The sequence below is a fragment of the Stegastes partitus genome, unplaced genomic scaffold, assembly GCF_000690725.1.
Source record: "Stegastes partitus isolate 25-593 unplaced genomic scaffold, Stegastes_partitus-1.0.2 Scaffold98, whole genome shotgun sequence".
Taxonomy (NCBI): domain Eukaryota; kingdom Metazoa; phylum Chordata; class Actinopteri; family Pomacentridae; genus Stegastes; species Stegastes partitus.
In genome coordinates this window covers 296,197-309,968 of record NW_007577829.1, presented here as the reverse complement: position 1 = coordinate 309,968, position 13,772 = coordinate 296,197, and the positions used below count along the sequence as shown (strand labels likewise).

The following is a 13,772-nucleotide window of genomic DNA, read 5'->3' as shown; positions in this document are numbered from 1 at the left end:
GACTGTCAATCAAGCCAGCCACGCCCCTTGCCCCGCAAAATGTTGATGATTTTTTAAAAATTCAGTATTGATTTATTTTCAGATTGGCCACCTGATCTCTGAATGTGACTATGAAAACTAATTAGAAAAAAATCCTGAGCTGTAGGAATGCAGTATTTCATGATCTGTGATCACTTCTTTTCCAATTTAAGTCTATGGGATCCAGGGCTTTTTGGAGCCAGCAGCAAGCGGACAAAGGTTTTTTGACACTTCCGGGTTGGCTTAATTTTTCAGGGCCGGTTGCTACGTCCATCTTTTATACAGTCTATGGTCAAAACGCGGAGCTGCCAGAACAGGAGAAGAGCATAGCAAGGACTTAACATTTTCAAAGGCCTGCTGACATTCTGAGGACCACACAAACTGCGCCTTGGCCTTCAGAAGCTCAGTAAGGGGGAAGACTATGGTGGAAAAAATTCTTGCAAAAAGATCGAAAATAGCCCACCAGACCCAAAAACCGCTGCAACTCTTTTTTTCGTCGTAGGATGTGGAAACTCCTGAACGGCCTGAACTTTAGTTTGGACTAGGCCACCCGACCCAGTCCCACAACGCGCCCCAAATAAGTAACAGTGGCCCTAGCAAACTCACACTTGGCTAAATTAATGGTGAGCCGCGCCTCTGCTAACCATTCAAACAACGCCCGGACGCGCTGCAAATGGGAATGCCAAGTGTCGCTGTAAACAACCACGTCATCCAAATAAACTGAGCAGCCATCCAAACTGGACACTGCACGGTTCATCAGCCGCTGAAACGTCGCGGGAGCATTTCTCAAACCAAACGGCATAACAGTGTAGGAATATAATCCCGACGGTGTAATAAATGCTGACATCTCGTGAGCGCGCTTGGACAACGGTACCTGCCAATACCCAGTTAGGTAAAGTTATTCACAGATTCGCGGTTCCCATGTCAATAAGTAATTAACAGAACATACATGACATATTTTATGTCTATAAAATTCATAAGAATTACATTAAAACATATTTTCCACAAATAATTGTTGTAGTATAAACAAAAGGAGCTCAATTATATGTGAGGGGATTTTGGTACTATTCTAACTTTCGATGGCAAAGTTATTACACATTTTATGACAGAAATATTCCAAAAAATTACATAAAACCATATTTCCCCAAAATAATTAACGTAACCTGCCTGGATGGATTGTTGTGTGGGTTGATTTATTTTGCCCTACACTATTCCTTGGCAACACTATTGATTTTTTTTTGTAGCATCTCTCTTCAGTGTTGCACTTTGTAGACGGTCCCTGCTCGATGCAGCCAGAGCCAACGGCGCACTGGAGTTAATTGAAGTCGTTGCGCACGAAGGGCGGCTTGTAATGTTTAAAATCGAGCTGTAGCTTGCAGTCTACATAACTGGCTTCAGATATACCTGTTGTTTTTCTGAAAGAAATGTTCCGTTAATTACTTATTGACACGGGAACCGCGAATCTGTGAATATCTTTCTAACTTTACCTCACTGCACGCCCGAGGTAAGAGCACACACACACACACACCAAAGCGTCAAAACAATAATACACATCAACCACTCCACTCAGCCAAACGCACTGCGAACTCACCTTCAGTTTTCTTTTTTCGTTCACAACTGTGCACCAAAATGTTTTACCACCAAGGAAAACAAAAAAGGCAGCAAGCATGCCACCGCGCGCCCCAGCCGGCACCAAAAACAAACAACAAAACGTGAAGGAAAACGCCTTCAGCTCAGCCCAATGACGCACACACAATAACCAAATGCTTGAGCACAGTTTACTTCGGTACACGACCCCAACTCGAAAACTAAACCAAATGGAACCTAAAGAAACGACTCCAACAAAGTAACAATTTAACCTGAAACAATGTAACTAATTTGTGCAAACCGCATTTTGTCTTGACCTGGCTCAAAGGGGATGACAAAAAAGGAGAGACGCAGTGCCAAGTCAAACAAAAAATATATGTTACAGGTTCCAGATGAGAAGAAACTCCAGCAAAATCAAAGTTCAACAATTATTTATTTTGACAATCAGAAGTGAGTATCCCGATTTACATTATCGTGTCTTTGTTCTCCCAAAAACAACAATCCAACCCGAAGTAGCTGAAACCACCGCAGAAGGCGGACAAACCCGCAGATTTATAAAGCACACATTCACTTCAACCCAAAATCAGGGCACGGCAAATACACTGCAGGCCAAAACACCGCAAATGAAACCAGTAAGATCAGGTTTGGTATGTGTGAGATATGATCTGTCGGGAAAGTGACCAAACAAAAATAACGTACAAAACCAAAAGGAAAAACGGGAGTTAGTCCACTCGCACAAATTTACCAATAAATAAACACAGAAGTACTACTGGAGCAGACTAACTCAAACAAAAACAAAACTAGAAACTAAGCAAACATCAGGACAGCAGGCAAGAAAAAAAATACAAAATGACCTCACTAATAAATGGTTAATTCAAATCGTAAAAACACTTTAAAATACCTGGCGTCGTACTCCCACGCCCAGTCATTCACTACCACACAACTGACAGTTCTCCACAAGACCGTTCGACCCTGCCATACAAAATGGACTACACTTAAAAGTCAGTCACAACAATAAAACATTCATCAAGTTAAAATATTTACCAGAATTGGTCTCGATCACAAAATCCACAACAGGGCTCAGCAAACGTCCTGGCCACCCCACAGGAAACTGGCACTTCGCAGGCAAAACTACCAACTTCCTCTTTTATGGGCAAATGCCCTGGGGCAAGAGTGACACCGAGTGGTGTCACCCATTACATCCCACCCCATCAACAAGCATCAGCGACCCGACGATGTACTAAACATTTCAAAAACAATATAACAACATTCTCATATACTGGTCTGGACCGACTGAGGCAGTCTATGACGATTTGAATGCTGCCCTGCAGTTTTCCTTGTCGACCTCCGAGGCTCAAAAACTAAGGATGTGCCAGTTTCCTTTGTGGGTTCTTGGCCAGGAAGAAACTGATCAGACTCATCATTTTCAGCAACACCTGCATCATCAGTATTTTCCCCAATTTGGGATTCCTTTTCACACATGTCTACATTTTCATCATTTGCAGTACTTTCTGGGAGAGTAATTTCCCTCACCTCCTCTGGAGACTGCTCATCCTCTCTACTCTCAGGGATGCTTCTGAGCTCAGACCTGTGTACCTGTCGGAGGGGCCCCTCTTCACCTGCAGGAGCTATAGAATACACCACTCCTCGAGCTGGAGGTGGTCGGACAATTTGATACGGGGTTGGGTCCCAAAAATGCTGGATGTTGTTACGACCTGTGACTGAGTGATTCCTCGTGTACACAAGGTCCCCTTCCTCCAAATCTGGGGCAACTGCTGAGTCCCCACTTCTTGAATCTCGTTGAGCTATTTTGTTGTCCACTCTCCGCTGGACACTCTCATAGGCAGCAGCTGAAGACTTTTGGTGCTCCACTACCCACTCTTCCACAGGAAGGTCACCCTCTGTCCCACTCTCAAAAAGAAAATCTACAGGCAACTGCGGCTCTCACCCAAACATTAAAAAATATGGAGTCATGCCAGTTGTTTGATGGACCGTTGTATTATAGGCAAATGTGACTTGTGCAAGGTGGCGAGGCCACCTGCGTTTCTGTTTAGGCGGGAGAGTGCGCAACATATCATGTAAAGTGTGATTAAAGCGCTCACACTGACCATTACCTTGAGGGTGGTAGGGAGTGGTATGGCTCTTCTCGATTTTATACAACTTGCAGAGCTGCTGGACCAAATTACTTTCAAAATTTCTGCCTTGGTCTGAGTGGATACGGCTGGGAACACTGAAACCAATTCCTCACCAATACTTCTGCAACAGTGCTAGCTCGCTGGTCTTTATTAGGGACAGATTGTGTATATTTGGAAAAAACATCAGTCATTACGAGGACATTCTCCCTACCGTCTGTAGAGGGCTCGAGGACAGTGAAATCTATTGCCAGTATCTCATTGGGCCTAGACGCCTTAACTGTGCCCATGTAAGTTTTAACCTTCGGCCGCACAGCCTTTGACAACACACACCTTTCACACGTTTGACACTACTTCTCTACATCAGAGTACATTTTTGGCCAGTAGTAACGAGCACGCAATAACTGAAAAGTTCTTTCAATCCCCTGATGACCCTGTTCATCATGGAGAGAACGGAGGATTTTTTCTTGCAAACACTTGGCAATACACACTGCTCAGTTTCAGCCTGCCCCTCTAGAGTATAGATGCAGCGATAGAGCACGGACTCTCGCTCCCTGAGACGTCCCCACTGCTGAACCAACTCTCTGGTACCTTTGCTAAGTTCGAGTCACTCCTTGGCATCGGGCATTTCCCAGCACTTCAAAAAAGGGCCAATAGTAGGGTCTTGGTGTTGGAGTGTACAAAGATCAGAGTTTGACAACCCCGACAATGCCCTGATCTCCTCCTGCACTATTGTAACTCCTTCAACATCAGAGCGAACCTCAGACTCCCCAAGAGAAGCATATTGGCGGGACAATGCATCTGCTCTCTGCATCTGCATCTGGCTAGACAAAACTGCCAAACAACTCTCAGAATCTACAGAAACCTGAATCTGCGAATCAGACAAAACAGTAGCTGTTTGCACTGTAGCTATGACTCTACGAGGTGTTAGCCATACATCTGTGTTACCCACATTGGTAATAGGAACAAATGCATTTCCCCTTTCTGCCTTCACTAAGGAGGGAGAAACCAGCAGCCCCTCAGGTAGACTACCCTCCTCAGGACCCAGGGGCTCTACAAACAAGTCAATTAGCTGGTATGTGGGTATTTGTGGGGGCATGTTACTGGAACATAACATAAGCTGCCTGCAGGGACACAAAAAGGTTTCTTACCCTGCACTCTGATGGGATGTGGGTCTGGGGAGTTGGCCAGGACCTCCATCATCTGACAGTACCTCAGCGCCAGCCTCCATCCTCGTGGAGCTGACTTGACCACAGGCGCCTCCCACAGGTCAGGGCCATATCTCTTGCACAATTCAGTATAAAGAGGGTTAAAGACATTCATTCCCAACACCCCAGGAACATGAGTCTTTTTCTGCCTCATAAAGCTGTCAGCAGGCTCTTTGACTATCAGTACTCCCACACGAGGAAGTAAGACCCCCAGCACAGTAACATCAATCTCCATGTAACCAGGGTACGGAATTTTCAATCCATTTGCAGCCTTCAAACCCAACCAGCCACAGTCTTTCAGTTCTTTATCAGACAAATGTGAAAAATTACTTTTGAAAAAACTTTCAGTTAGAGTTGTAACCATGGAGCCACTATCCAAAAGGCAATTAACACTGACCCCTGCAAAACCCACCTCGCCCTCCAAGCACTCACCAACTAGATTAGATACATTTGACTTCACATGATCATCAATAGAGCCCTGCAAACACCCCACCAATGTTTGGCTCTGCACACTGGCGGGTTCTAGTTTCCCACCGGCTTTGGAGGTTGACTTCCATCTTTAGATTGGGTTGTGACAGTGCTTGGACAATTTCGAGCAATATGCCCACTTTGTTCTTCTATATTTACCAGAATTGGTCTCGATCACAAAATCCACAACAGGGCCCAGCAAACGTCCTGGCCACCCCACAGGAAACTGGCACTTCGCGGGCAAAACGACCAACTTCCTCTTTTATGGGCGAATGCCCTGGGGCAAGAGTGACACCGAGTGGTGTCACCCATTACATATATATTTATTTAAACAAAAGAAATATAACAATACCGGGATGAGGTGTGTTGGTCAGTATGATCAGTGGTGTCCACGTGAATGTGTGTAAGTGTGTGGTGCTGTAGTGATGTGGTGCTGCAAACAAAAGATAGAGACGCTGGCCGAGAAGTCGAACAGAGAGCAGAGCAGAGAGAGAGAGATGCTGATCAGCCACGCTTTTAACTCCGTCCATGCACCGGGCCCAGGTGCTCACGATCAGGTTAATTAAAAGGCTGGATCAGCTGATCACCTCGGAAGAAAACAGTGATATCGTCGGACACCCATCCACTTACCCAGACCAAGCGGCCAGCAGGGGCCGTAACAAGAGCCATGTTCAGATGTTTCTTTAGAGTAGAACAAATGTTTGTTATTGCTGGGCTGACAATTATTGTTATATTTCTTATAGGCTATAATGCCATCAAGCAGAAAATGATCAGATTTACAGGTTTATTTTTTCATTTTAAAGTAAAAATTTAGCGTAAATTTCTATAAATGTTTATGCACTGAGTGTGACACATGCTATAAAGTCACTCACAAGACCTATTCTCACCACTTAATTAATTAATTAATTAATTAATTAAACGCATGACTGCAAGATAAAGACTGATGTGGATTAAATTTTTCAGTTGCAAACATTAAATTTTGTGGGTTGGATTGACATAATACTGTTCAATCTATGTAATATATCGGGGGCGGCTGTGGCTCAGGTAGAGCGAGTCGGTCGACAATCGGAAGGTCGGCGGTTCGATTCCGCCCTGTAACCTGTTTCATGGTCGTTGTGTCCTTAGGCAAGACACGTCACCCACCTTGCGTATGAATGGATTGTTTGAGGTGGTGGTTGGAGGGGCTGTAGGCTCAGAATGGCAGCCACGCTTCTGTCAGTCTGCCCCAGGACAGCTGTGGCTACAATCGTAGCTACCACCACCAGAATGAATGTGTGTGAATGAATAATTGACAGTGTAAAAGCGACTTTGAGTGTCCAGAAAAGCGCTATATAAATCTGATCAATTATTATTATTATTATTATTATTATTATTATTATTATTATTATTATTATTATTATTATTATTATTATTATTATTAATATTGTGTGTAATTTTAACTGAAATTTCTGCATTAGTTGATCAAAGTAAATCCAAGTTGAGGTAACTTAATAAAATTGGCTTGATAACTTAATTTTTCTTCTCCTTGAGGCCAAGATTTCAAGCCCCCTGCACTATCTCAGCATGTCTGCACAAAAGACTAAACAGGCCAATTCCCTGAAATCAGTGTTGTGTGTTAGTTGTACCTAATTTTATAAGAAGTTGTCATGAATTGAAAAGAGTGCAAACTGTGGCATTAACCCTCCTTTTACCTTCAAATTCAGTGGCATCTTCTATCCTTGGGGTCAATTTGACCCCAGCAATATAAACCTCCAGAAAATAGCATTTTTAAAATTGTTACCCAAGTTTATGTGTAAATATCCCTTTAAATAAAACTGAAAAAAAAAAAAAAAGTTAAATATTGAATGGGGTCAAATTGATTATTTATTGTTCTTGTCGATCCCAAACCACATGACTTAGGGAGCAGTTAAACCTTGGAAATGGTCAAACCTGCAACGGGACTCTGGCATTGAAGCTTAACAAAATATTTAGTTAGTTTGGTGAGTTCACAACACAGAGCACGTACGCATGACAAAGCACGTCCTCTCTGATGATCTTATCTCTTCCGGTCCACATCATCACATGGAGACTATTTGCCTGTAGTCATTAAGGACAAAGAGGCTGCAGTTTGATGGAATTTAGAAGGAAAACTTCAAAAGAAGTGCCAGCAGCCACTTTAATCTCATTTAGTGCCACAACTTAATTACTATAATTATCCTTGATTGGCTTAAGAAAGACACACCTCTGTCCAAATGAATGGCTCCACAACAAGGATTGTAAAAACCAGCCATTCTCTTCTCAACACCAAACTGCTTCAGGTCACACAGAACAACACACACCTTCGTCCTCCATCCTTCTGACTCCAGCTTTACCCTCTACAGCAGATTAGGATTGTTGTCGCTGTTGGCTGTTAGCTTCTAGTCTGTCATGGTGGTTCGGAGGGTGGCAGTGATCGGTGCAGGACCCTCAGGTCTGACCAGCACCAAAGCGTGCCTGGAAGAAGGTCTGGAGCCCACGTGCTTCGAGAGCAGCCATGACATTGGAGGTCTGTGGAAATTCAAGGTGAGGGGCATGAATACTTGTATATGATACTATAAGCACACATTTCCACTTCACCTAAATGCTACTCATAGATAAACCTCACTTACTGTCTGATATTTGAAGTGTACAAAGGCTAAGCTGTGCAGCCATAATGAATGATCACATGTCCCTGTAGCTTTTTTTTTTTTTGCCAAGCTTGCACCATATTCAAAGTGCTAAGTATTTGTTGAAGTGTTGAGGTTTACTTACATTTCCAACTGTCAAAATAGTAACTTTATTGATATAGCACTTGGGTTTACAAAGTGCTTTGATGGACAAAACAAAAGCAGGACACACAAAAGGCAAAATAACCAGAACAGTGAGGCCACACAATTAAAAAAACTAAACAAAAAAAGAGGCAAAAATGCAAATCTCATTGTAAATAAAACAAATAAAGCAATAAACACCTTTAATCAGCAACAAAAAGATAACATCATGTAAAAGCAAGTCTATAAAATCATGGGTTTTATGAACTGGTTTGAAAGATGTTGCATGCCTTATCTCATCAGGCAAAGTTCAGACGAGGTGCCTTTAGATTTAGGTTTTCAGTTACAGCTAGAGGGACTAAACCAGGGGTGTCGACATCCGGTCCTCGAGGGCCGCAATCCTGCATGTTTTAGATGTTTCCTTCTTCCAACACACCTGATTCAAATGATCAGGATCGTTATCAGGCTTCTGCAGAGCTTGATGATGACCTGATCATTTGAATCAGGTGTGTTGGAAGAGGGAAACATCTAAAACATGCAGGATTGCGGCCCTCGAGGACCAGGATTGGAGACCTCTGGACTAAACCTAAGGATGCATGCTGGTTCATGTGGGCTCAACATTTTTACTATGTAGCGTAAAACGTATGTATAAATTATGGAATAGTGTAACATTAAAAAATGTAAAAATAACAGCAAATATCTATAAAAATAAAGATAGTTTTATTATTTTTATTTACAGTATTGGTATTGATGTAGCTGTTAATTACACTTTTGGCCTGATATTTTTTAACGGCTAAGACCTGAGCTCTTGTTTGATATGCATTTTTTTTAGTTCTCTTTGCTATTTGATGTGATCAAATAGCAAAGAGAACACAAAATTAATATATATATATATATATATATATATATATTTCAAAAATATTTAAAAATATAATAAAAATGTATCTTTAAAAAATATTTAAGAAACAAAAAAATATATAAAAATAAATCAATAAAAAATAAATAACAATCATAAAATAATAATGATACAATATTTTTTAAAAATATATCAATAAAAATGAACTATTCTGGTAATATAACCCAAAATGTGATGTCTACGCATGTGGATGCCAGGTCTTAAGGGATTAAAGTTAACAAGTTAACAATTTAACAAAACAGAGAAATCTCTTAAATAACAATAAATTGCCTAAAAAAAGTAATGGTTAGAAACATTACAGGTACAGTTACAGAGTGATCAGCAAAGTGTTAAGATGAACATGAAGCCAGAATTTGGGTGATGTGATATCATCTGCCAAAGCCGACAACAAATATGAACCATTTCAGAGAAGAAGAAGAAAAACAGAAAACCCAATATAGCATTGAACATACTAAATAATTAATTCTGTACTTTGTAATGTGTAGTTGGAGCCACACTGAAGCAGCAAAAAACTTTAACCTTGTGTTATAAAAGACGTCTGTAGTTTGGGATGTGTAACGACAGATCTATCATCTATCAAACCATTTTTTTATTTACTGACACTGTGTTATCATATACGGATCATATTTAGATTTCAGGTGAAGCTGTCATGTTGAATATGTGTTTATCATTAGCTGTCGTCATGTTTTGCTTCTTCAGGAGAAGCCAGAGCCTGGACGGGCCAACATCTATCAGTCAGTGGTTATCAACAGTTCCAAAGAGGTGATGTCCTTCAGTGACTTCCCGCCTCCCGCTGAGCTGCCCAACAACATGCATCACTCTGAGATCATGATTTATCTGCGTCTCTACGCTCAGGAATTCAATCTAATGCAGCACATACACCTGCAGGTTAGTGAGATTCAGGTTTGTTCCTGAAGGGAATGCGCTATGGTACAGTACCTGTAAAAAGTATTTATTCCCTTTAGAAGTTTTCTTTCATCACTTCTCACTGTTGAATCATGGTCAATATATTTTAGTTTTTTGGACAAAAATTTACTAAGAAAGACTCTTTCATGTCAAAGTCAAAAGAGAATTCTACAAATACTGTAACTTTCTTAGAAATACAAAGTGTACAATAAGTTATTGTACTGCATACAGTGTTAATGTTTTCAAGAAAAGATTTTAATCTAATGTTCAAAGAACATTTTAAGGATTGATTGTTTCAAATAAGGTTTCGATAAGATTGAAAGTGAGCTAAGATACAATGTTTTAGCTGCAATATTCAGAGGATGTTTGGCCATAACAAAGGAAGAACATTCTCAAACCAACTTTCTGAAAACGTTTAAGATGTTATCGAGGCCTCAGACTATAGAATGTTTTTATCAAATGCTCCTGCCATGTAAATGATTAACAAAGACAGAATATTTTGTCTGAAATGAGGATGTTTTGGAACGTGTTACGACCTGGCTCAAGACGGCCGCAACAAAAAGAGAGACACACCAAGTTTCAAAACCAAACCAATATGGGGCTGTGAGAATACATAGAGTCAGTGGTGTGTGTGAGTGATGTATGCATGAATTATGTCTGTGCAAGTGTTGTAAATGCGAATGTCCTAAACAAAGACAACTAAGCCATGACCAGACCAATGCAATACCTGCGGAGGGAAGCAGAGTAGAGAGAGATTAGACTACAGTCAGCCCTTAAGTAACCCAGGAACACACTGGGTGTCACAGGTGCTCCTGATTACCTCAAACAGCCACTCACAAAACCAGTAGCCGAACTAGAACCACCCACAAGATACAAGATGACCTCAGGGGTCATCACAAACGTTGTTGAGGTAATGCATCATAGAGCATTCCCACAAAGTTCTACAATGTTGTATGACAACAAAGAAATAAGATTTACAATGAGACATTTGGAAAATACTTGAAGACATTAGGACATAATGATCTAGCAGTGTTTAGGACTTTCAGACCATCTTTAGTCAGCCTAACGTGCCTATATGAAGAACTTTCCAGAAACTTAAACATAACTTTCACAACATCACGAGAACTTTGCAGAATTATCTCAGAATGTTTTTGGAACAGCAAAAGAGATTTCGCTGGATTAACACTGACGGATATTCACCTCTATTTGTTTGTCAGACTGCTGTGGTCAGTGTGAGGCAGACACCAGATTTTGCAGGGACCGGCCAGTGGGAGGTGGAGACCGAGAAGACAGAAGGTCAGAGGGAGACGCATGTTTTCGATGCAGTGATAGTTTGCACCGGACATTTCACCCAGCCTCACCTGCCGCTCAAGGACTTCCCAGGTAAAATGAAGAGACATTCACTCTGCATTAGGGATGCAAAAATATTTAAATGATGAAGATTCTCTACGTGCAACCTACTGTAATTTATTTTTTGTTGCATCTCAGGTATTGAGAGCTTCCAAGGCCGATATTTCCACAGCTGGGAATACCGCAGTACTGCGGGCCTGGAGGGGAAGAGAGTGGTGGTGATTGGGATGGGGAACTCTGGAGCTGATATTGCAGTTGACATCAGCAGAGTTGCTGAGAGGGTAACTGGCCAAACTACACTTCTGCACTTCTGTCTTTTTCAGCGACAACAAAATAACCCAGCTGTTTGGTATTAACAAAATGCAAAGCTAAAAATGATAAAAGGTGAGCTCATGACTCTGAAACCTCTCTGACCTGACCCGACCTGCAGGTGTACCTCAGCACCAGGAGTGGAGCGTGGGTTGTCAGCCGTGTCGCACTGAGGGGGCTCCCAATTGACATTTATTTTTCTCGATTGGACACTCTGATACGATCGCTGTTCCCCTCATGGACCAATAGGATGCTGGAGAAGAAGCTGAACGAGCCGTTTGACCACAAATTATACGGCATTCAACCAAAGCATGGGTAACGCATCATATTTCACATAAGCATGTTTATTTTATTGTAGTTTCTTTGGTTGTGACTCAACATGTGCATCCCATATGAAACAGCATGTCTTTGTTGTCTGCGCAAGGATCAAAATTTGAAGTTTTGTCCTCCAGATGGCGTCAGATGAAAGCTTAGAGGCGTTCATAATTCTGATCATCCTTCAGTAAAAATGGCGGATGAAAAGTAAAAAACACAACACGAGTCATGCAGAAACTGTTCCTTTTGTGCATGTATGCAGACTCTTTATTTGTTTTAGGGATTTTGTTTTAGTCCTAAAAACCCACAGTTTCATTACATACAGTTTATCATGCCAATAAAACATTTGGCAGGTTCGACTGCAGGTTTTAGTGTCTGTCTCTAAGTGTAGCCCTGTGATAGACTGGCGACCTGCCCAGGGTGTCTCAGCTGGGATAGGCTCTGCAGGTTTTAAATTAAATAAATTATTTACCAAAAAAAAACCCAAAAGAGTTTGACCCAGAAATGGGCTAGATTAATAATTAGCCATGTTTTTATCTGGTTTCATGTGAACCAAAGGGAACGACTTTAATCCCCTACTGTGAAAATCAACCTAATGCTGTTGTCTCTGAGACGCTCCTTTTACACTGTAAACAAAAGGGTATTTTTGACTCGGCAGATTTTTGCATATTTCCAGAGCAGCTATAATGAATCTATGAAAGACAAAGATGTGACAAAGATGCATTTGTTTCAATGATTCCATCACAGAAAATTAAGAGTTACAGGAGTCATTGAAAACTCATGACTGCAATGATATACATGATTTTTACAAGTGGAAGTAAGCTTTTGTTCACCACTGTACATCCTTGTTGTTCTCTGTGCAGCTTTTTTGTGCAGATTCCTGTAGTCAATGACGACTTGCCATCTCGGATCCTCTCAGGTCGTGTTCAAGTGAAACCCAACGTGAAAGAGTTCTCTGGGTCCAGCGTGGTCTTTACTGATGGGAGCATCATAGACAAGGTGTTTATTAGTGCATTTCTTGGCTGTGGATCAACTTATAAGTTCAATTCACATCATAAAATGTGTGATAGATCAGCATTTATTGTTGGACTGTCCCATTTGTTTGTTTAGTTATAAAACTGACGCAATCAAAGGCCAGTTAACTGCCCAGAGTTGTTTAATCACTGACAAGTGTGTGCACTGTTAAACCTCACAGAGGAAAGGAGTCAAATCAGCTCATCTTCTCTAGTTTATTTAATGTAAATTTAATGAGTTTTGCTAATTTCTTGTTAATTTAACCTAAAATGTCAAATACTTATTTTCAGACCACTTTAGAACTAACAGATTAGTTCTTTATAGCTTGAAGCATTTTGACCTAAATTAATAAGTTGAATGAACAGTTGAGAGTTCAGTCAACTCATTACTTTAAGTTTATAAGAAACAAAACTGGCATAGAAGCAGACTTACCAGGATGCATTGCTAGAAAGCTAAAACTCTGTTGTTCGAGAGAAAGCAGACCTGGTGGAAACTTGCAGTGCATCTCTTTTTTTTATAATCATCAAAATGATTCCTTAGACAGGTAGACTTACAATTTATCTCACTGTAGCTAGAAAAAGCACAAATTGTTTTTGCACCAAGTCTAGTCAAAAATGAAACTTAGAACATGTAAAAGGAAATTTGTAACTAGTTGGCTCAACTTAACATCTTAAGTTTATTGAACTTGTTAATATAACTCAGCCAGTTTCACACTTTCACGGCTCATGAGACGACTTTGAACTCATTAATTCACCAAAGTGCAGTTAACTCACATTGTTAAGTT

The 13,772-nt window shown here is 41.0% G+C and overlaps 1 protein-coding gene across 3 annotated transcripts in view; it reads left to right on the top strand.

Annotated features, from left to right (window-relative positions):
• The first annotated feature begins 1,199 nt into the window (after positions 1 to 1,199).
• The window catches only part of LOC103354159 (dimethylaniline monooxygenase [N-oxide-forming] 5-like), a 15,070-nt gene continuing 2,497 nt past the window's right edge, over positions 1,200 to 13,772 (top strand). The window contains exons 1-7 of one of the 3 annotated variants that reach the window (XM_008277449.1): positions 1,200 to 1,522; positions 7,777 to 7,954; positions 9,794 to 9,982; positions 11,218 to 11,383; positions 11,489 to 11,631; positions 11,781 to 11,974; positions 12,838 to 12,973. In XM_008277449.1, the coding sequence (XP_008275671.1) occupies positions 7,820 to 7,954; positions 9,794 to 9,982; positions 11,218 to 11,383; positions 11,489 to 11,631; positions 11,781 to 11,974; positions 12,838 to 12,973 (963 nt within the window). In that variant the 5' untranslated portion in view covers positions 1,200 to 1,522; positions 7,777 to 7,819. Of the gene's footprint in view, positions 1,523 to 7,251; positions 7,955 to 9,793; positions 9,983 to 11,217; positions 11,384 to 11,488; positions 11,632 to 11,780; positions 11,975 to 12,837; positions 12,974 to 13,772 lie in introns of those variants that run through there. The other 2 variants (XM_008277450.1, XM_008277448.1) reach the window with 2 other exon arrangements.